The 22,669-nt window shown below is 68.9% G+C and overlaps 1 protein-coding gene across 13 annotated transcripts in view; it reads left to right on the top strand.

The window, feature by feature from the left end:
* The first annotated feature begins 15,561 nt into the window (after positions 1-15,561).
* SNED1 (sushi, nidogen and EGF like domains 1) overlaps positions 15,562-22,669 on the top strand; it is a 58,025-nt gene continuing 50,917 nt past the window's right edge. For 6 of the 13 annotated variants that reach the window (XR_001596879.2, XR_001596878.2, XM_036237929.1 and 3 more), the window contains exon 1: positions 15,564-15,982. Coding sequence is in view for 9 of the 13 variants with exons in the window: in XM_036237929.1 (XP_036093822.1) it covers positions 15,770-15,982 (213 nt within the window). In the remaining 4 variants the exon portion in view is untranslated. Of the gene's footprint in view, positions 15,983-22,669 lie in introns of all 13 variants that reach the window. The other 7 variants (XR_001596881.2, XR_001596880.2, XM_016144215.2 and 4 more) reach the window with 2 other exon arrangements.

Below are 22,669 nucleotides of genomic sequence, written 5' to 3'. Positions count from 1 at the left end.
GCCTGCTGATCGCGGGGGCCCGTGCAGAGCCTGCCCGAGCCCGAAGCCTCCGCGTGTCCGCGGGTGTGGCAGCCCACACGTGCCGCAGTCCTCCTCGGCCACAGGTGGAGGCGTGCCCGTCCGTGAGCCGGAAGTCCAGCAAGGTGGCTCGCTGTCTTCCAGGCGACGCCCTTGGGGGCTGGGCCACATCCTCGGAGGCTGGGACAGACCCCCAAAGGCTCGTCAGGGCGTGGCAGGGTTTGGGGCCCTGCGGTTGTAGGACCCAGGTCCCGATGCCCAGCCGTCAGCCAGGGACAGAGCGGCTTCTGGCGGCTTCTCCCAGGGCCTGGGCCTTCTTGCGGGCTGTCCACCAGGGCCTAGCTCAGGTGCCGGCCGCCCAGACCGTGTGTGCGGCACAGCCCAGCTGGTTACTACCCTGTTACATCTGCAAGTCCCTTTGCCACGCACCATGACATCATCACAGGATGACTCAGGGGTCCAAGGCCACGAGCCGCCCTGTCCTTTGCCAGCCACACCTGGTCTCAGTCATCTGCTGAACAGGGCAGCTGAATTCTTCTTCGTGCTTGCAGGTGACACAGGTGAGCCGGGCTCCCGGCCCACCTCTGCGGGAGGGGCCAGTTCCTCCCTAGATTCCAGGCCAGCTGTTTGGCCTCTGACCTTGGTCGGGGCTGGGCTCCACAGACCCGAGGATGCGGGCTATTTGAAGTGGGCCCTCCAGAGTGGAGACCGGAAGCCCGTTTCTCTTTGAAATTCGGAAACATCGCCCCAGCATTCGGCGTGAGCGGCTCTCTGGTCTGTGCCGGCCTTGCCGAGCCCCCTCCATGCCCACAATCAGGCCTGGCTCAGCGTGTCCGGGCTCCGTCCCCCTGAAACGGCTCTGCTCCCCATGTCCTCCTGTTTGCCCTGAAATTCACTGCGGCCCAGCACCGCTGGCCTCGAAGGGCGCCGCCTCGCCTCGGCCGCTCCCGGCCCCCGGGAGGTCGGGTCCTCATGCCGCTCAGCCGCCCACCTGGCGCCCTGGGTCGGCGTCCGCACCTCCATCCTCGGCGCGACAGCGCAGGCCGGCTCCCCGCCTGGCCTGGCCTGAGCTCGCCAGCCAGCGCCTCCCCACGCATGTTTCCTGAGACGGCTGGGTTCTCGCGTAAATCCGAGACCCTCGGGTGGCGTTCACGCGGTGCCTTTGTGCCCCGAACCGCAGAGGGCTGTTCGCGTCGTGGGCTTTTCCTCTGCGTAGCTTCACAGGACGGGTCTGGTTGGGTCTGGTCTCGCTCGGGGCTGGGCGGACAGAGACCTGCCGGGCACTTCGTGTGTTCCGGTCCTGGTATTTTAGGCCCAAACAAAAGGCAGACAACTTCCAGGGGCCGCAGGGAACAGGGGGAACAGCGGGAACAGTGAGGGGCAGTGGGGGCCAGCCGCAGAAGCAGCCGGAGCCCCCTGGCCGGAGCTTGTCGGCTCCGGGACAGGCCGGGCGAGCGCCCCGTTCCGGGGGCGTGAACTGGTGGCGTCTCTGGCCTGGCGTCCCCCACCCACCACGACCTTCCTCCCTGGAGACCTCCCTCGAGCCCTGGGTCTTCGAGCCCGGGTCCCGGGGGTGCCGGGGGCTTCCACGCGGGCCCCCACACACGCCTCCGCAGGCACCGCCGGGGGTCTGCAGACCGTCCCGCCGCACCCCTCTCCTCCACTGCTTCCCCCCCCGCGACGCGTACCCCCCAACCCCCACCGCCGCGTCTTCCGCACGATCGGGGGTCGCTCAGCCTCTCGGCGCAGCGTGCGCGGCGCCCCGAGTGCCAGCCCCTCTTGGCGGACCCGCGGGTACCCTTGGTCCTCTCCTCGCGCCAGCCGGCCCCGCGCCCGGGGGGGCCCTCGAGTCCCGGGGTCCGGCTCTGAAGCTCTGAGGGAGCCTGACCCGTCACCGCCGAGGGTCGCCGGGGCTCGGTGGGGTCCCCGCGGGAGCAGCCCGCGCTCTGCGCACTGCACCTTCCCGGCCTGGCTTGCCCCCCCCCACCCCGTTTCACATAAGCCAACGTGTTTATCAAGAGAAAGTTAATTAAGAACATATATTTCTAATTAAATGGCGGGCTGTGCTCTGCGAACAGTAAGATTCTTGTCTGGGAGCGAACCGCTCCCTGTTGCCACGGTTACGCTGGGGACCCCGCAGGTCGGCAAGGCCGCCCGGGCCCAGGGCGTGCGCGCTCGGCCCTCCCGGCGTCACCCGCCCGCGCCCCCGAGGCCGCCCACGTCCCCCACGGCCAGAGCCCGGCACGGCCTCGGCGGCTCGGCGCACGGGGTCCTCCTGCCCCCCAGACTCGGCAGGCCCCCCTTCCCTGGGACCTCTCCTCCAGGCCCGAGTGCGCAGAGCCGGGCGCCCCTCGGCCCGGGCACACGCCCGGCGGCTGGGTCTAGGCTGGCCGCAGGGCCGGCCGCGGCCGGAGGCGTCACTGACCTGGCAAGCGCGTGTGTCCGCACTTCCTTAAGGTGCCACACGCACACGCGAACGGGGGCTCCTTCCGCCTTGGTCCGCCACGTGGCCTGAGCGAGTGGCCTAAGGGTTGTGGGTCCCAAGGTCGCGCTGAGCCGGCCGGCAAGCCGTCCCCTCCGTCTGTCCCCTCCGTCCGTCCCCTCCGTCCGTCCCCCCGTCCGTCCCCTCGGCCGTCCCCCCCGTCCGTCCCCCCCGTCCGTCCCCTCCGGCCGTCCCCTCCGTCCGTCCCCTCCGGCCGTCCCCCCCGTCCGTCCCCCCCGTCCGTCCCCTCCGGCCGTCCCCTCCGTCCGTCCCCTCCGGCCGACCCCTCCGTCCGTCCCCTCCGTCCGTCCCCCCCGTCCGTCCCCTCCGTCCGTCCCCTCGGCCGTCCCCTCGGCCGTCCCCTCCGTCCGTCCCCCCCGTCCGTCCCCTCCGTCCGTCCCCTCCGGCCGTCCCCCCGGCCGTCCCCTCCGTCCGTCCCCCCCGTCCGTCCCCTCGGCCGTCCCCTCCGTCCGTCCCCTCCGTCCGTCCCCCCCGTCCGTCCCCTCCGGCCGTCCCCTCCGTCCGTCCCCTCCGGCCGTCCCCCCGGCCGTCCCCTCGGCCGTCCCCCCCGTCCGTCCCCTCCGTCCGTCCCCCCCGTCCGTCCCCTCCGTCCGTCCCCTCCGTCCGTCCCCCCGGCCGTCCCCTCGGCCGTCCCCCCCGTCCGTCCCCTCCGTCTGTCCCCTCCGTCCGTGACACCGATACGGTCGACGTGGGGCGGGGGCGGCCCGGCTGGACAGAGGCCGGCGGGACAGCGCGGAGTCCGGAGGTGTTCGCCCGTCGCTCGCCGGCGCCAGACCCTGGGCCCCGTCTGGGCTGCCGAGTGCCTCCGTGTAAAGCGGGGGGCGTTCGCCCCCCTCATCTAAGCAGCTCTGGTGCTGCTTCTGTCCTGGGCCTGGCCAGAGGGCTCCTGAGGCTCCCGGACGGCAGGACCGGGCCGTCACCCCACCGCCCGCCCACAGCGGGGGTCGGGGATGCCCGCCAGCGGACGAGTGACGCGATCCGTTGTCACCCAGTGGATGAAAAGCTGTCAGGCCGAGGACCTGGACGCGAAGGGCCTGAAGGGTGGGCGTGGGGGGCTTGCGGGCCACGGAAGGCAGGCGTCTGGGCCCGGCCACCGGCCAGCCCTCAGACACTTCCCTCCCTGCGCCCTGCCCCCTCCCGCCCTCCCTGACAGACCTCCCTGAGACCGCGTCGCACCCGTGCCACAGGCGGGGCCGCTGAGGCCGCCGGCCCGGTCCCCAGGCACACGCAAGGCTCTGTGTCCGTGCCCCGCGCCCGAGCTCTTCCCTGCCTGGTTCCCGGGCCGCAGCCCCGGCCGGGCCGAAGGCCTGGGTCATGCTGCCGGCAGCCACCTGAGCCCCGAGGCGCGTCGGGCTCCGCGAGGCTCCCTCGGACAGCCTGTGTCACCTGCAGCCTCGGGACTTAGCGCCACAGCGAGGCAGATGAGTCGCCCAGCAGGGCGCAGGGCGGAGGTCACGCAGGCTGTGCCGTGCAGCCGGGACGGGCCTCTGAGTCCCGGAACGGCTGAGTCATTCGAAGGCTTCACACCGTGGTTTGGGGCCTCCCTAAAATACCATGGGATAGTTCAGCCATGTTTGAAGGAAACCTCTGCTTTTCTACTGGAAAACATATACAAACAGAAAATTGTAATTTTCAAAATTGCAAGGAACAGGGAAACATCACAATTTTAGGCACAAGTGTTGCCTTCTTCTCTTTCCAACTTTAAAGTACTAAAGTGTCAGACAAAACTCAGTCTACAGGGCCAGCCTCCTGCCACCCCCGCAGCCGCCTGACCGGTGATGTGGTCACCATCCCCCTCCCCCTCCCCCCGTGAGCGGCCGCGTCTGCTGCAGCGTGACAGCCTGGGGGACAGGCAGCACCAGGGCATGGCCATCGACGTCACTGTGAGGGATGCGAGTCGCTGAGCCAGGGGCCCTATACGCCGAGGGCTGGGGCCGGCCTGGGTCATCGGGGGTCCCCGGCCTTTCCCTGCCCGGCACTGTGCCCAGTCCCCCTGCACCCCACCTCCCACCAGCAAGGACGGGTCTGCCCGGCTGGCCCCTGGGCACCCCGCTCCGATCTCCGCCCACTCTCGGGCCCCCTGCACGGCCCCTCCAGGCTAACTCTGTCCTTCCGCGTCCTGCCCCTCGAGTCCCGGCCACCACGGGCTCCGCGTGGACACCGCGTGGCGCTCCGGCCTTCCGCCCACGGCGCCGGGAGCCGCTGGCGCTTCTCCCACGAGCCCCTCGGGAGGGTTCCGAAGGGACCTCGGTGCGTCTTCAGCCGGACTGTCACGGGCCTCCGACGACAGCCGTTGCGTGGAACGCACGGGCGACCGCCGGGCCCCACTGCGTGCCGGCTCTGGGCTCGGGACACCAGCGGCGCCGTCCTCCTCGTGATGGCTCGGAGCAGGGGTGAAGGGGTGACTGGCCACAGGGAGGAAGGCCCAGGGCTTGTGGGCCCCGCGCGTTGGGCGTGGAGGCCGAGGACAGCGGGCCGCGCTCCGGGCGCGAGGCGGCGAGGCCGGGGGACTCTGTGGCCCTCCTCTTGAGGCTGGAGCAGGGAAAGGATGCCGGATGTGTCCTCAAGGCCACTCTGGCTGCAGCATGGGACCCGCCAGGCGGAGCCTTGCGACTGGCCTGCTCGCCGGGACCGCGTGGCCGCGTCGTAAACTGCCTGACCGCTGCGCACTGCGCTGGGCCTGGCCTCCCGCCTTCTGCCCTGCAGCGGGGCCTGGCACGCTCTCTGCCACGCCTCCGCGGCCCGCGGCCCCGCTCGAGAGGCCAGGAGGGCCTGTGTCTCCCTTCCCCAGGAGCAACAGGATGGGCTGCGGGCCCGGGCGACGGTGGAAGGCGCCGCTGGGGCCTGGCCCGGAGGAGGAGGCTGCTGGAGGGGCAGGCACCCTGCCTGGAGCCCCGGCGGCAGGTAAGGGGCCCCGGTGGGCGGGGCCCCACGCTTCCAGGCGTGAGCGGAGGTCCAGGAGTTCTGATGCCGATGCACCCCTGCTGAGGTTAGGGAAGCCGAGGGGGACCATGCCGGGGGCAGCCCCGGGGCCTCTCCCAGGACTCCCCACTCCGCAGTAAGCTCCCTGAGACAGGGTCAGTGTGGCCGCAGCTCAGAGAAGGTCAGCGGCGTGCCAGGCACACGGCCTCCCGGGCCCGGGTGCACCGCTGGCCCCGTGCGGGCAGTGCGCACGGGGCCAGCGCGGAGAGGCCCACGGCGGGCGCTCACGGGAGGTGCGTGGGCAGGGCTCGGGCACGCGCCTGCCCCCGGGCGCTGGCCTGGGCCCAGTGTGGGAGGGTCACGCCGGCCCGGGCTCAGAGGGAGCCAGGCACCTGTCACTCGGGGCTCTCAGCAGTGGTGTCTGGCCAGGGCCTCTCGGGTGGCGAGGCCATTCTAGATGGCACAACCCTACAGACTTTGCAGGGGTCCCGTTGGGTCTAGTGGACCCCTGGGCTTGTCACTGCGTCACCAAGACCTGCAAGGACTGGCTTCGTACTGGGGCAGGGCTGGTCTGGGCGGTGTGGCCCAGGGCAGGAGGGCCACAGAGCCCAGGCTCGGCCTCGCCAGCCAGTAGAATAAGTGACCAGGTGACAGGTGCCCAGGGCTCTTGGAAGGAGAGACGTCATTGGGGTGCGTGGACGCCAGTGACGAGGGAGAGAGTGTTGCCGGCCGCCCGGGGCGGGAGGGAGGGCGTTCGCTCATGCAGGGCCGGGAGCAGCGGGGGTCCCCCTGGGGAGCTGTGGTGGCCTCCAGGGCCATTGCTCACGAGGAGCCCAAGGCAGCGATGAGGCCCCCGGGCAATGCCGGGCCTGCAGCCTGCAGGACAGTCTGTCCGGTCGCATGTCCCAGGCCTTGCCACCAGGCACACGCCGTCTGGCTGAGGTGGACTCAGGGACAGCAGGGTTTTCCAGAGGGCGATGGCCGGGGCAGTGGGGGGCAGGGACCCTAGGGACAAGGTTGGGGTCTGGACGGAGGCACAGAAGCCAGCGGGTCAGGACAGTCACTGAAAGCCACTGGCCTGCTTGTCCACCCAGAGCCCCTGCCCCCCCAGGCAGGAGGGTCGGCCAGCTGGGTGCAGTCACCCAGGCCCTGCCACATCTCCTGAAGGGCTGTCCCCGTGCTGAGCTGCTGAGCTGGGGGAGCCAGGGCCTCTCCTGCGGCTCCCATGGGGGCCGAGCCTGGCCGAGATGGTGCTGCCCAGGGCCCCGGAGCCAGCGTGGTTCCCGGAGCCCGCAGGGGCGGGGTGGAGCCACAGCCGACGGGTTCCGGGAGGTCAGCCGTGAGGGGTGGAAGCCCGCAAAGCCGTCAAGGGTGTCTGGAGGGGGTGCGGACTGGCCGCCGGCTTATTCCGGACGTCAGCTCTCGCTTTCCCGTGTGGTCCCAGGGGCGTCGCCGACTTCTTTTTCCGGGGGAGGGGCTTCTGTGTTTTCTGTCTTGCAGAAGAAAGGAACCCTCCTTTCTGCAAGGCTCCGCCCTCCGACCCCATCGCTTCACCCCGAGACGCCCCGACGAGCACTCTGAGGGCGCAGGGAGCCGGGCCTGGGCGGGCCCGGGGCGGCGGGCGGGCAGGACCCGCGGGGCTGGGCACGGCTGAGGGCAGACGGGCCTGGCGCGGGGAGCAGGGCCGGGCTCTAGTCCACCCCAGCCGTGGACCGGCCGGTGCCCGCAGGGCCTCAGGTGAGGAGACGGTCCACAGCCAGCCCCATGAGGCCCGCCCGGGGTGCCTGTGCCCCGCGGGGCCACCGCAGGGAGCCGCAGGAGCCGCCACCTGCTCGCTTCCCGGTCGCCGGGTGCTGCCCCTCGGCGTGCTCCTCCAGGCCTGCGCCCGGCGCGGGGGTCTGCGGCGGCAGCCGGCCGCTCCGAGGACAGACGGTGGGGACAGCAACGCCGACGGGCCTGTGGGGGCCGGGTCAGGGGCGGGGCTGGGGCAGGGGTGCCTGGGTGCAGGGTGTCGGGGGCAGGGTGCCGGGGTGCAGGGTGTCGGGGGCAGGGATGTAGGAGTGCAGGGTGTCGGGGTGCAGGGGTGTTGGGGTATAGGGGTGTCAGGCCCCGTGAGGCCTGGAGGAGTGCTGGGAGGGGCCCAGGGATGTGGGACCCAGCACGCGCCAGGGAGAGGTGCGTCCCCCTGCCTGGGACAGTGATGGGCCTCTGCGGGTCAGAGGCAGGATGGCGACCTGACCCCGCACCCCTTCCCCTCGCCCTGGCCGAGGCTGCCACATGGTCCGGAGCAGGGCAGGGTGTCCTGGCCCAAAACAACGCATGCCCCACCCAGCCAGCCCGCAGAGGGCCCAGAACCCTTTGCAGAGGCACCCGCATGCTCCCCAGGGAGAAGGCTGGCCTGACCCACCCTGTCAGGTGGCCACTGCAGGGTCTGCTCTTGCAGATGTGGGGGTGGGGCACTGAGGGGGGACAGTGAGGGCGGGGGCCGAAGAGCCGCTGGGACAGCCCTGGGCGGCGGCACCACCCCGTGGACAGGCCCCAGGACAGAAGCAGCGCGGTTCCGCCAGGCGGGGGGCGGGGGCGTCGGGCGGGCGTGGGTCTCAGAAGGCGGGCCACCTCCGTCCCAGGGCAGACCTGTACGATGGCCCACGCAGGCCGGAGCCTCCCACGCGGGACGCATGCAGACGGGGTCACGCCTGGGGCCCGGGCAGAGCTGAGGCCAGGCCCCCGGGTGCCATGGCCCCCACGGGAGCGGGGGACGGTCAGGGGGCCTCGTGAGCCAGTGCGTGCACCATGACGGGGCAGGAGGGGGAGTGTGGGAGGCACGGGGTGAGGCGGTCCTGTGGGCAAGTCCGGGGCTGCTCCCCTGAGTGTGGGGGCGCTCTCCCCTGCACCGCTGGACAGACTCCCCAGCCCAGACAAGGCGTTTGCAAGTGGGAGAGGCAGCAAGAGTCAGCCCGTGAGACGCCCGATCCGGCCTAGCAGAAACGGGGTGCCATTAAAACCGACGTGACCCCACCCTGGAGGCCCATCGGGGGGGCCGTGGCCAAGACGAGGCTGTGGTCCGCTCATCACTCCTGGGCTGGGGCCCGCGCCCCAGCAGAGACCAGTGGGCCAGCTGAGGGCTGGGCAAAGGCACATCGGCCCCAAAGGCGAGTGGACAGCTGTAAGGCGCCCACGCTCTCCCCCAGGTCCAGACGGCAGAGCCGGGGCACGCCCAGGCCCGGCAGCTCCCGGAGCCGGCTGGCCAGCAGCGGCAGGACCGGGCCGCGGAGGCCGAGCAGCCGCACGAGGCCCCGCTGCAGGCCCCACCGGCCCCGAAGGCCCCAAAGGCCCAAGAGCGGACCCAGCAGCAGCGGGCGAAGATGCTGGAGCAGCAGGTGCGGGGACCCAGCACCCCGGGTGGAGGACAGAGGCAGAGGCAGGGGTCCCGGCACCCCCTGCGCCCCCTGCAGGGGCCCTGCCTGGCTGGGAAGGGGAGAGGATTCTGGGGCAGGCCTCCCCCGCCCCGCCTGTAAGGGGCGAGGACAGTCCTCCCGTCAGAGGTCGCCCGTGTGACGTGTCCAGACGGTGCCTGGCAGGCAGCAGCTGCAGCAGAGGTGGCCCTGCCGCTGTCCCTGAGTCAGGAGGGGAGAGCAGCGGAGGTTCTGGGGATGAGGTAGTAACAAAGAGTGACCGAGCCTCGGGCGTGTGGCTGCCCTGCCCCCCGCACGCACGTGTGCACACACACACATATGCACACGCGCATATGCACACGCGCACGCGTGCGCACACGCACAGGCGCACCTGCCAGGGCCGACCCTCAGGCTCCACGCTGTCGGAGACCTCATTCCGTAGATAAGGAAACCAAGGCCCAGAGAGGTAAGGTGACTGCCCAGTGTCGCCCCTCGGTTAGCGTCCCTGACCCACCGAGCCGCGTCTGCTGAAGCCACAAGCCAGAGCATTTCTCTCCTTACTCTCCTGAGTGCGTTCGGGGCCTGAACGGAGGGGCTCCGCCCGTCCACCGTGGCTGTGCAGCCCCAGGCCCCCCGGGGTGCTGTCCCCGATGATGGCACGGTGCGTCCCTGTCTGCCTGCCCGATGTCACGGTCCCACGCACACCGCCTCCAGGGGCCGTAGACTGTGGCCTGCAGCCCTTCCTGTCAGAGCTCCGGGGCCCCTGGCTGGGGGCCCCCGCCCCACCTGAGCTCGCGCCCTGTCCGCAGGTGGCCAGCCTGAAGGAGCAGCTAGACCAGGAGGTGCAGCGGCAGCGACATGCCCACCTCGGCCCCGCCTTCCGGGCCAAGAAGTGAGCCCCACGCCGCCCGGGCAGCCCGAGCACCACAGTGCTGACCCGGGGGCAGAGCCACTCACCCATGCCCTTCCGGGTCAGAGGGCACCGAGCTGGAGGTGCGAGGCCGGAGCCCAGTGCTCGGCCCAGAAGCCCCGCGTCAGCAGGACTCCTCTGGTCCCACTGGCCACTGAGCTTCTGGCTTCTGGGACCAGGGCCCCTGCCCTCCGGCCGCCCCTCCCCGCCGCAGACACCCCATGGCTGCCCTGGGCCTGGCACTCGGCTTCCTCTCGGGCCCCACCGATGGGGCCAGAGCCCGGTGCCAGGCCCGTCGGGCTGTGGGCCAGGCCCGCACCCCCGGCTCTGTGACCACGGGGAAGCGTGAGGCAGACATTCCACCAAGTGGAGCCAAAACGCACATCCTGCAGGGCGATGACTTGGTCAGTCCCCGCGACCGGCTGGCCACGGGAGGACTGGCTGTCAGCCGCCCTCGCCAACCCCCCCGGCTTCCCGGCCCGCGGACGCTGGGCCGCCTGTCAGCATGTCCCTCGTCCCCGTCGCCGTCCCTCGGGGCCATGTTTCCCTCTCCCCACGACCTCCTCCGCTCCGTAAGCCGCACGTCTCCGATGGCACCAGCCGGCCCGAGAGTCCAGCCCCTCCTCCCTGGGACCCATCGCAGCCTCGAGCGCAATGTCTGAAAAATGGCTGCTAGAAATTTATTACTTGCAAGAAAATTACTGCTCAGCTATGCCCGTGGGAACACAGGCTGTCACCCATAGGAACATAACATTCTAACAACAAGCTTTCTGCTTCTGTACCTCGGCTTACGCACCTGACCTGTGAGTCGACAGGTAGTGAATAGAAGAAAGACAGACCTTTGTGTTTAGACAGAATGAAAAATGGGATTTGGGGCTTAATAACCCTGTACCTCTACATGTCGGGGCTGCTCAATTTGGGGTCTGCGTACCCCTGGCAGACCCAGCTGGCCAAATAAAGAGTGTTTCCTATAACTCGCTGAGTTCCGGTGGTCCGTGTGCCTTTCGGGGGCTGGCGGCTACAACGCGAGGACTTGCTCGGAAGCCGCCGCAGGTCCCCAAATGTGGGACAGCGTCCGTGTTCCGAGAAGGACCCAGCGTAGAGGGGCCTCACTTCCCGGCTGCCTTCAGAAACGGGGTTACCACGTGTGCCGCCTGCACAGAAGCCGCGGGCGGGGAGGTGGGCACGGAGCCAGGGGCTGTGGCCACGCGGATTCCGAAGTCAGCGCAGGCTGGGGGGGGGGGGAGGGTGGAGCCGACGGTGCCTGTAGGGGCGGCCGCCGCGGGCAGGGAGGCGGGAGTGGGGGTGGACACGTCCTGCCGTCCGCCCACCTGCAGTGGCCGGTTAGGGCCACATGGCAGCCCTGTGGAGGGCAGGAAATAAACTGGCATTTTCTTAAGCCCTTCCGCGGGCGCGCGGGCGGACCTGTGTGTTGGACTCCCCGTTCGCCAAGGAATTTAGAATCGCGTTGCTCTAGCCTCACAGCAGCCCTCTGGGCACTGGGTGACAGGCAGGGAGAGGCAGGGCCTGGAGCCCCATGCCGGCCTCAGCCACCCTCGTCTGCCCAGTGGGGCAGTGGGCGCAGGGTCTTGTTGACTGGCGGATAGAACCGGGCCTGGCGGATGCAGCGAGGCGAGGCCCAGTGCCCGGTGCTGGACCCGTGGCCACCTGCCTGTCCTCCCACACAGCCCTGCTCCCCGGAACCCAGGGGAAGGACCACGGCTGCCTCCCCCATCCTGCGCGCAGGCCTCTGTTTGGGAGATGCTGGCCTTGGAGGGGGACCCAGCTCTGTCCCTTTCCAGCTGTGCGAACAAGCTCCCTCGGCCTCGGTTTCCTCCTCTATGGTGGAGTGACCCACAGCTGAGGGCCGTGGTGCATCCTACACATTGCCCAGGCTGACCAAACCCATCGTCAGTGCCGGCCGATGGTGGCCGTTCCGGCACCGTATGGCCACTGTGGCTCGGGGACCCCCGGGGCTGGGGCACGAGCCTTCCCGGGTGTCAAAGGACAAGCCTACGGCCCAGAGCGGGGAGGGTGACGGAGGCGGGCACAAGGCGGGAGGAGGGGGTGGCACCCAAGATGCACCAGGCAGGGGAGGGTGACCGAGCACGGGAGGACGCAGGGCCGGCCTCCAAAGCGCCGGCTCGCGAAGGAAGCGGAGGCCCCATCTTGGCCACAGCTGGGCAGGAAATGGGCCGCAGGACCGAGGAGGCCAGCTGGGACCAGGGCGGTTGGTGTGCGGGCTTCCAAAACATGGACACTCTTCACGTAAGGGAGAAGGTCACCACAGCCCCGACCCCTCCCCTGCAGATGCCGAGGCGACAGCCGAGTGCTTCCTCCCCCGGCGCACGGGCTGGGCTGCCCGTGCCCCCCCGTCCTTGACATGGTATCGTTACAGCGTCCCCATGGCATCAGAAATGCCATAGAAGCGAGATTTTACTGGCTGCCAAGCAGGGACAGGGCCTGGGCCTCCTAAAGGTCCCCCCACCCTCCGCTGTCCCCAGCTGTCATGGGGGACTGAGAAAGTGGGTCTTCCCCGTCAAGCAGCCTGTCACCGCCCGGGGCAGGGGGAGCCCATACCTGAGCCCACCTGCAACCTACTCACGGCCTCGCCCGGCAGAACCCCTAGCTCCGAGGATTTACAGTTCCTCTATATTTTCTTGAAATAAAGCAGCGGAGACCGCCCGGGAGGGATGCCAACCTGTTCCGAGCCTTCCCTGAGGGCAAAGCACAAGCCTCCTCGAGGGCTGAGTGTGGGGCTCCGGGAGTGGGGCTCCGGGAGGCTCTGCCTCACAGGGGAGGGCCGAGTGCCGGTAGCAAATGCCACCCCCTCCCCCCCGCCCCGGACTGGCTGTGCGCGGCCAGGCGCTCCCACCCCTGCCTCAGAGCTCCCATCCGGCCTTGCAGTGCAGGGACCAGGCGGCGGCCTCTGCAGACCCCGCCTGCCCCTCCAGGCCTCATGGCCCCTGCCTTTAGCAGCCCCCACCCTCAGCCCTGTAGGGACCAGCCTGCTGCGCCAGGCGAGGACACCCACCACCTTCCCCCGCACCGAGCCCCGTCCCGGGGCATCCAGAGGTCGGTCAGCTCGGGGCTCCCCCACCTACCCTCACCTCCACTCAGGCCCTAAATTAAACCGCCACAGGCCCGTGGGGAGGCTCAGGTTTCCCACCGCAGAACACGCGGCCGCTCGATGGAGCCACCTCGGTTTTGATAAATGTGGACTTTCTGCAGCCCAGACAAAGGCGCCCCTGACCAGAGAGGGGTCGACCAGCGACCACGTCCTGATAATGCGTTTAGCACCTGAAAAGAACTTCTTTCCTCTTTTCTGCCTGTGTGTGTGCGCACGTGTCTGTGTGTGCACGCATATGCATGCGCGTGTGTCTGAGTGTGTGTGTCTGTGTGTGCCTGTATGTATGTCTTTGTGTTGCATGTGTGTGCATGTGTTGTGCGTGCATGCATGTGTGTGTGCATGTGTCTGAGTGTGTTTCTATGTGTGCATGTGTTTGTGTGTGCCTTGCATATGTATCTGTGTGTGTGTGCGCGCATGCGTGTGTGCGAGAATGTAATGCCCAGTGGTGGCCGGCCTCGTGTTAACCCCTGCTCTCCCAGGCCAGGCTGCAGGTGGGCCCAGGGCGAAGGCCTGGCTGGGGGCTGATCGGCGTGTCTGCCTGTGGCTGGCCCCAGCCCAGCTGTGAGCGAGGGCTCTCTGGAGTGCCTGGGGTGTTGCCCAGCCTGAGCATCTCACAAAGCCACTAGGGGCGGGCTGTAGATTCTCGAGGGGTGGCTGGGTTGGGGACCCCTGTCTAGGCCAGCCCTTCCCGTTGTCCCTCCCTGGGCACGTCCACTGCATGCTCGGGGTGTGCTGGGCTCTGGGGCCCCAGGTGGTCCCAGAAACTGGCCTTCACCAGGGTCCCCTGAGGCACGTGCTTCGGAGGGGCTGCCGTGGCCTGGGCAGCCTGCTGCGAGAGAATGGGGCTGGGGGCTGGGTGGGAGGGGTCAGAGGTCACGCCCCGATGCCACGCCCCCTGCTTGGTGCTGCGTGTTATGTGTGTGCGTGTGGGTGTGTGAGTGAGGTGTGAGCACAGGTGAATGACTATGGGTGTCAGCAAGCGTGTGGGTGTGTGTGGAGTGACTAGGTATGAGCGTGTGTGAACTGCATGTGTGTGAATAAGTGTGTGTGAACTGTGTGTGTGTGAACGAGTATATGTGAGCGTTGTCTCCACACATGAGCGCGTGCACAGGAACACGTGTGTGAGAGAATGTCTGAATGCATGAGGCGCGCTGGTGGTGTGCATGCAAGTGTGTGTGAGCGGGGATGGGCCCTCTCGCCCAGGTCCCCCCGAGAGCCACGTGAAGTTGGGGTTCTGTTCCCTGAGACCAGACGTCATCGCTGTTCCCCCGAAAGGAAGGGGCCCCGGCCCCTTCTCACCCTCCGCTCCTTGGAACTGCGGTTGCCCTGCGTCCTGGGGCCTCTGGCCCCGGGCTGGCTCCCACTGCTGGGCAGCCAGGGACTAGGCAGAAATGTGAGGGCTGCTGCCTCCCGGGGTGCAGGGCCGGCCTCCTTAAATGCTCAGCTGGCCCCGATTTCGGCCTAGGGGGAGCCATGTGAACCTGTGGCCCAGGGTCACACTCACGTGGAGACCCTCCATCAGTTTTTAAAAATCACATTTACTGTTTCTTGCTGACTGCAAAACAATGCAGGCTCATCAAGGACGTTGCAGCAAATACAGAAAAACGTGAACCCGGGGCTCGCGCTGGCCGCCTTGACTGTCCCGTTCTTTCTGCTCATCTTTGGGGTGCCCCTTGTCTCCAGGGCCCCCGGCTTGGCTTGCAGTCGCCGGCACCCAACAGCAGCATTCCCGGAGTAGAGGGGAAGGGGGAGGAGAAGAGCCCTGCACCGGCCTGGGCACCCAGAAGTGGACAGACGCTGGTCCCCTGAGAGGGACAAATGCTCAGAGTGGGGTCGGAGGTCAGCAGTACCAGAGGCAGAAGATGGGGTGGGACAGCCACAGGCTGGACACAGAGACTCAACTGTGGGCTCTAGAGGTCTGACTCCTCCCAGGGCCCAGCAGGATTCCCGAGCCCCTTCTACCCCCGCCATCTCCCCCCCTCGCCCAGCCTGCGGGCCAGGCTTCCCCCACTGACAGCCACTTCAGGTCCTGAGGGCATGGCCAGGAGGTTCCCCAACACCCCTGACCCACGCGGAAACTCCAGGGCAGAAACACTTTCAGACTACTCTGAGCCCCCGCCCCCACCCCGGTCACGCCCACAGGAAACGGAGGTGGGGGTGTCCTCGCCCTGGCACAGGAACCCAGTGCCCCCCAGGCTCAGGGCTGGGGGGTGGGCAGCATGGACTGGCCTCTGGCCACTTCCCGAGGGTTCATCCAGGCACTCCTCTGGCAGGGGGGGTGACCGGGTCCCCTGGCTGTGAAGCCTGCCTCCCGGCCCCGATCCCCAGGCAGGCCTGACGGTCTGTCCCAGAACTGCGCAGTGGGCAAGACTGGCGTGTGGGGACCCACAGAGGAGGACGGCCCCCTGCGCATGACACGCGCCGCGAAGCCGTCACCTCGCCAGTGCCCGGGCCGGGGGAGCTCCGGGGGAGCCGCGCGGGGCGGGACGCGCCCCGAGAGCCAGGGGCAGGCGCGCCGCGCCCCCGCGCTCCTGCGGGCCTGGCGCTTTAAGAGCCGCGCTATTTGCATGGCCCCGCCCCGGCCCGGGTGGCCGCTCGCTGGACATTTAAACTGCGGCCCTGGGGGCGGGGCCAGCCCGAACCCGGTCGCGCCCGGCGCCTTCCTCCGCGGAGCGGCCAGCGGAGCGCGCGGGCCAGGGGCGCGGAGCCGCCGCCCGCCGCCCTCCGCCGCGCCAGGCTGCCGGCCCTGCGGCCGCGGGGGCCGCCGCGCGCGCTCCGTGCGCTCCGTGCGCTGCGTCCTGCTCTGTCCGCAGTCTGTCCCGCTCTGTCCTCGCCCTGTCCTGCTCTGTCCCCGCTCCGTCGCGCTCTGTCCTCGCCGCAGACCCCTGGCGATGCTGCGCGGCGCCGCCTGGGCGCTGCTCCTGGCTGCGGCCCTGGGGATCGGGGCGCGCGGGGTTCGCGGCGCCGTGGCCCTAGCCGACTTCTACCCGTTCGGCGCGGAGCACGGCGACGCCGTCACCCCGAAGCAGGACGACGGCGGCTCCGGGCTGCGGCCGCTGTCCGTGCCCTTCCCGTTCTTCGGCACCGAGCACGCCGGACTCTACGTGAGTACCCCGACCGCGCGGGGAGGGGGCGCCAGGGCGGGCGCCGGCCCGCCGCCCCGGTCCCGCCGCCGCCAGCAGCTTGGCACCGCGCGGCCAGAGGTGGAATGAGGACAGCGCTTCCTCCCTCGGCGGCCAAGGCCGGACAGCGGCCGCGGGGGAGGCGGGCCGAGCGGGGGTGCGAGCTGCAGCCCGGCCACCGCGGCGCCGGGAGCGCGGCGCGCCGGCCCGGTCCCGCGGACCTGCCTGGGGCTGGGCAGCCGCGCCGAGCCGTCGGCCGGGGGCGGGGGGCGTGAGGGGTCCTGGCCCGTCGGCTTTCTGCAGACACCAGGCGCGCGTTAGCCCTGTGTCCCCGCTGCCAGGGCGGGACCCCGCGCCGGCCGTTAGTGGGCCACGGGGAGAAGTGCGCCTCCGTCGAGCTTTCGCTGTGGGTGGGCCACGAGCGCTGGCCCGGACGCCCCCAGAACACCCGACTGCAGGCGAGAGAGGTGCTGGGCGGCCCATGTGCCTGCACCTCCACCGGCACCGCCCGAGCATGACCCCTGCCCCGTCCAGCACCAGAACCGCCACCCCAAACCAGTCAGCGCACGGCACACACACGCCATCCACCCGCCGGCCGGACCAGCCCCCTCACCTCCTCCGCCATCCTGCCCTCCTCAGCACCGCCTCGGTCACCACCCACAGCGCCGGCACTGCGGCCACCCTCACCCGCCACCGTTCACGTGGCCTCCGCCACCGCCGCCTCGCCTCGGGGCAGCGTTTGGTGCTGCGTGGTGGGGGGAGGAGGCAGCCTTCTCTGTAGGTGACCCCCACCCCCAAAAGTCCCCCTGGGCCAGGATGGGGACGGCGGGGCACCCCTGACTTCCGGAAGCGGGGGGTGAGCAGGGCAGAGCCGTGCTGGGGTCTGCACCTCTCACCAGTGGGGGGCCTCACACTGGCACCCCGACATGACGCCACAGCGAGAGCCCCTTAGGACTTGGGCTGGGCTCGCTGTTTCCACTCAGAGTCACAGGTGAAATACTGTGGAAACGGCTGACCCCCTGACAGCCTCGCGAAAACATCTGCCCTCGCCAGCACCGCCTGGAGAGACGGCTCTGAAGTGGGGCGATCTCGCAAAACAAACGGCTTCGTCAGAAGCCAGTGTTCCGCTGCTAACAAAACACAGATCTCCGCTAGAGCTTTTTCCGGAAATGAATATATTGTTTGAAAAACACTTGCCCGTGTGGACATAGCAAGCCCCCCACCTTCTCCGTACTCAGAGGGAAAGACAGTGGGTCTGGAGGGAGCGCTGCCCAGGGCGTCTAAGAACACTGCCGGGCTGTGTGGCCGGGTGAGGGCAGGGAGGGGGGCTGGGGGGCATCGGAACTGCAGCCAGGGGGAGACAGGAAGGTGTTTGCATCCGACCAGGTGCCTCCCACGCCCGCCCGGGCCGGGGAACCCTGCCCCGCACACCCGTGGTTCTGGCCCTCGTCCAGCAGGGCACCGGATGCCCCGGCCCTGAGCCCAGCGCCTGTGTCCAGCTGAGTGGGAACCCGCCCCTCTGGCCTCCCCCGCCCAGTCCCCAGCCCGCTGCTCAGCAAAGAGCAGGCTCGCTGAGCGAGCGGGCGGGCCGGCGGTGCCCGGGCCCACACGTCACACGTGCAGGTCACAAGTGACCCCAGAGACCGGTGCTTTCGGAGTCTGCGTCAGAAACAGCGCCCAGAATATGGCCCCCCGGGCCTCAGCCCTTCGCGTGCGGGGCGCCCCCTGTCGAGCAGGCACCCATCATTTTGCTCCCCGTCGTTCGTGTCATAGCTGCTGTACGTGGTAAGCCGTAAGGCTCTGAGAACTGTCGAGTGTTTTATGGCTGAGGTTCTGGTTTACTTGTCACCGAGAGCGTGGCTGGTGGCCTCGGGCAGCAACATGACCTCTCGGCCTCCGTTCCTCGGTTGGGGGAAGGGTGTGCCAGGTGGTGAGGTGGGAGCAGGCGCTGGGCGCCCACGGTCAGTTACAGGGGTGTGGTGTCCACCAGTCGTGTCGCCAAGGCTGAGCCGTGGCGGGGGTGGGGAGCGGACGAGGCATGCCCCGTAGAGTCCCCTCCGCCCGTCCCCCCGCGGCCTCCTCCGGCCCTGCTGGCCTTCACCCATGGCGCTCTGACCCCTGATCCTCCTTGTGTCTTAGAACTTTGGGGCTGGTCCCAGAGTGCCGAGCCCTGACAGGGAGCCAGGTGGGCGGTGGTGCCTGCAGGGCCCCAGGGCGGAGGGTGTTGACAGAGGGTATGCCCGGGGAGGCTGGGCTCCTCCTGCCTGCTCCCTGCATTCCCACGAGGACGCCGTCCCCACCCAGTGCAGCGGGCAGCCTGTGGCCTGTCATGTTTCCCACGAGCCTGGCTTTCTCCTCTGTGCAGCGGAGTGCCCCATCTGAGGGTGCTGGTGACACAGGTTTAACCGTCACTGTCACAGCCCGTCTGGCCACCAGCTCCAAGCCAGCCTGGAGCCCGACTTTTTCTGAACTTCGCCAAAGGCGGAGCACTGGCTGGGAGGAGGGGCCGTGCCCGGGGCACACAGGGCCCAGGTCCGCTGCTCTAGGGCTCCGACCTCCGCCCCCACCTCCTGCTGTGGGCCGCCCCACACCTGTGCTGCCTCCCTGCTGGTGCTGAGGAGGATGGGGAGCAGGCGGAAGGGGATCCCCGGGGGGGGGTCAGTCGGGGAAGGGGTGCACCTTCACCTTCATGGCTCAGGGCCAGGTCACCATCCCTGCTCACCAGTCTCCAGCTCCTGGCCCTGCCCCTCAAGCCTGCCCATAGGATGGCCAAGAAAGCATCGCCGAATAGAAATGGGACCCCGTCTCTCTTGGCTGCCCTCCACCCTGCCCTTACCTATTTCCCATCATTACCCGCCCCTGGCCTGGAGGTTGGAGGGCCTGACCCCGGGTGCCCACTGGAATGCAAGCCTGGCCTTCTAGGAGTGACTCAGATGTCCCTGGTCCTCAGCTCTCCGTGACTGTGAAGCCAAAACTGCTTAGCTAGGGGTGACTGGCTCACTAGACAACTCTCAGATGAGTCGCCATGGAAACCCAGCGCATTCACCCCCTGTGCACTTATTCACTAATCCTGTTGTTCCTGGGTTTGCTGAAGCCCTGCAGGAGCCCTTGAGGGCTTGGAGTCGCAGTGGGCCGCGGGGGCCGCGGGGGCCGCGGGGGCTGCGGGGGCCCCGGGAGCAGCGACGTCTCACCCCTCGCGCTGAGGGCGCGTCTCGCGGGGTTCCCTGGGCGGCCCCAGCTTCCGGATCAGTGCCGCCTCCTGGCAGCTGCTCAGTAAATTCTTGTCGTTCATCTTTTGATCATCGGGATGACACAGCCATAATTCCACATCCAAAAATCAGCACTTTTAACATTTTGGTGAAATTCTTCGTGATGTGCTTTCAAGCACATTTAAGGTTCCAAGAAACAAACTCGCAGTTTCAGACAAGTTTTGACTGCACATTTATCTCAGAGTTGTGCCATGAGCATTTTCCCATGCCTTAACTGTGCGAAAGCAGGCTTTTTGGTGGCAGCATAGTATTCCGTCCTGAGGCTGCGCCATAATTGTTTTAACCGACGGCTGGCCGCTGACTGGGGGTGGTTTCGGTGCCCGCCGGGATCTGACGGCGCTGGCGGCCGCCCGCTCTTTCCTCTCCCGCAAGCTCCTCTGAGCGCACCTACTGCGTGGACTGGGCGTGAGCGCGGGGCTCACGGCGTCTCCCTGCTGCCCTCTGCCGGCCAGAGGCAGCCGCGCCCGCACCCTGCTCCCGGGGGTGAAGAGGCCCCCGCACCTGGCCTGAGTCAACTCCAGCAGCCGCCCAGGACTGTCGCATCGCCAGGGCAGATCCCAGCGTGTGACCCCTGCAGGGTCACTGGGGGGCAGGGGGCAGGACAGAAACGCAGTCCCCAGGCCCTCCCGGGTTGTGCGAGGGCGCCAGAAGCCGCGTTTTAACCAGGTGTTCCTGGTGCCTGTCCAGGGCCCCCCGAGACGTGCTGCTCATCCCAGAGACACCCCACTGCCTGCCCTCCTGTTTGTGGTGACCCTGGACATGCCTAACTGCAGGCTCAGGTCTCCTCTGCCACCCGTTTACCGGTGTGAGGCTGGCCGGGACAAGCCGCCCCCAAGGGCCTGGGCCAAGAGCACTCCCTGTGGCCCCTGCTTCCAGGCCGCACGGGGCACCCCTGTACTCTGACTGATGACAGGGGTGTGGGTGGTAGGCAGGCCAAAGGACAGAACGAGCTGGCAGACCTGGGCCCCTGGGATGCTGCTCCCATGGGTCTCTGAGCAGGTGCCTGGGCAAGGCGGCCCAGCCGGTTCCCCCACCTTCCCCGTCGGGCCGGCCTCAGTGCTTCGACCCCCGTAAACAGGTTCTGTACCAAGGGAGGCAAGTCATGGCGAGCAGCCCGTGTATGTGCGGCCACCACCCCACTGCCCAGCCTGGACTCGCATGTGCAGACATCTGAGCTCCGCGGGGGTCCGGGGTGGCAGGGGCGGGAACAGGGCAGTGTCCGGGCATGGCCCCGACCCCAGGCCCTCCACACAGCGGCCAGCCAGGACCACGCTGTCCTCCACATTGGTCCAGGGGCTTGTTGAGGTCGAGTGCACTCTGCAGCAAACATTTCCTGCCACCTGCTCGGCATCGAGTCCAGGCGTCTTGGAGACTGGCTGGGCCCGGGCCCGGGGCCTGGAGGAGTGGCTGCTGTCCCCAGAAGTGGGGTGCAGGGCGAGAGGCCTAGGCGTGTGTGAGGAGCGGGATGTGCCAGGTCTGCAGTCGGAGTCTGCGGCTCTGGCCGTGGTAGCTGCAGGATGTGGACCGACGGTGGCCACAGAGATGCAGGGTGGCCGAAAGGGGGCCCCTCTGTCCGAGGCGTGGACAGGGCTGAGGGGCAGCAAGGGCTCAGGGGAGGCTGGAGGCAGCGACTCAGTGGTGGAGGAAGCTGGAGGGCATGGAGGCCCAGCTGCCGAGGGGCTGCTGCCCACGGGGTGGAGGGGGGCATGTCTGAGGCCTCTGGGGAGCTGGGCCTGGCCCGACGGGTACCTGGCGGAGGTGCGCCAGAGGTGGGCACAGAGGAGGTTTAGCCGGAGGAGGCAGGGGAGCTGCCATCTGCACAGGAGGGAGAGGGGCAGTGGGGGGAGGACCGCGAAGGGCAGCACCTGGGAGGGGCAGGGGCTTGGACACCCCGGCGAGGCAGCCCCTCTCGGAGGGTGCTCCAGGGCCTGGACTCAGGCCACAGGCGCTGCCACGGGACCCTGCACGAGACCAAGGGGTGGCCGCAGGGTGGCCCCAGACATCGGACAGCAGGACAGCGACATCTCCTGGGGCCGGTCCTCCGCCACCCACTGCTTCACCCCCACCCCGGCACCCCCACCCCGAAGGCAGCTGGAGGCCGCAGCTCCGGTGCCCCTCCCCCGGACAGCCGGCCGCCGGCCCCGGCAGCAGGCCCCCCTCCCAGGCCCGGTGTGCAGGCGGCTCAGGGCCCCTAGCGCCTAGGTCAGCCTTGCCCATGGGCCCCAGGGGCCCTGCCCACTCGCTGCCCTGCCCTGCGCGCTGGACTCCAGCCCCTAACTGCGCTTGTGGGAGGGACCCTAATTACCCAGCAAGCTGCCAGGAAATAAAAGACATGCCTACATTTTTCAAAACAAGCTTATAAAAGGCCTCAGGGGCTTCATTGTTTTATTTTTGGCAGAGAAGTCAAAGCAGGAGCGAAGCCCCGCCCTTTTGGCTCTGATGCCGGCAGAGCTGGGGCGCTGCGGCTGCCGGAGGGTCCCTGCCGCCCCCCAGGCCCGCCGGCTCAGAGCGGCGCCTCTGCCCAGCGAGGTGGCACCACTGAGCCCTCACGCTCCCCTACTCAGGGGCCAGCCAGTCACACGTCACACGCTTCTGGCTGGAGGTCACCCCAAGAGGCTCTCCAGGCCGTGTCCGCCCTGCCCCGGCACTGTCCCGGGCGGAAACGCCACCAGCGCAGTCTCTGCGCTTCCCCCTGAGCCAGCACGGGCCGCCGCGTCCGCAGGAAGGGCCTGGGAAACCGCGGGCCGGCCCCCTCCGGGCCACACATCCCCCTGCCCCCACCGCGGAATTCACAAAGTCACAGCAGCGTCCTGTGGCGTGTGGCCCCCGGCCTCCCCAAGGGCACCGCCTGGCGGCTGACCAGCAACTCCCCTCCCAAGATTCTCAGCATGCTCGGAGGGGTCGGGAACACGCCCTCCACTGGCCACAGGCCTCCTGCATCCCGCCGCCTGGAAGAGGAGGGTGCAGGTGGGGAGTCGAGGGCACACCTGCCGCGGCCCTGCCCTGCGCTCAGCTCCGCCCACCGCACAGACTTCGCGGGAGAGCCCGTCTGCAGGCGCCCCTCCTCCCCCCGCCCCCCCCCCCCGCCCCCCCCAGGTGTGACACCCAGTGGCAGCCCTTTATTCTCAGCACCGGCGCTTGGACACCCGGACGGGTGGCTCCTGTTGGAATGGGGAACAGTACCAGAACTGACCCCGAGGCTTGCGCTGGGGACGCGCAGGGAAGGGCTGGAGGCCGGTACCAGCACGGCCGCCCCCTTCTGCTCCTGGGGTCTCCTTATGGTTCCGCAAGGGTCCCGCTGGGCTGGGCAGGTCCGCAGGGCTGGCCGCAGGCCCTCGTGGGCGGCTGGTGCCGTCGGCACGGTCCCAGCCTTCCGCCCTGCCGCGCAGGCTCGGCCCGG

This window comes from Rousettus aegyptiacus, unplaced genomic scaffold (genome assembly GCF_014176215.1).
Source record: "Rousettus aegyptiacus isolate mRouAeg1 unplaced genomic scaffold, mRouAeg1.p scaffold_m13_p_2, whole genome shotgun sequence".
Taxonomy (NCBI): Eukaryota; Metazoa; Chordata; class Mammalia; order Chiroptera; family Pteropodidae; genus Rousettus; species Rousettus aegyptiacus.
This window is presented reverse-complemented; position numbering and strand designations above follow the sequence as displayed.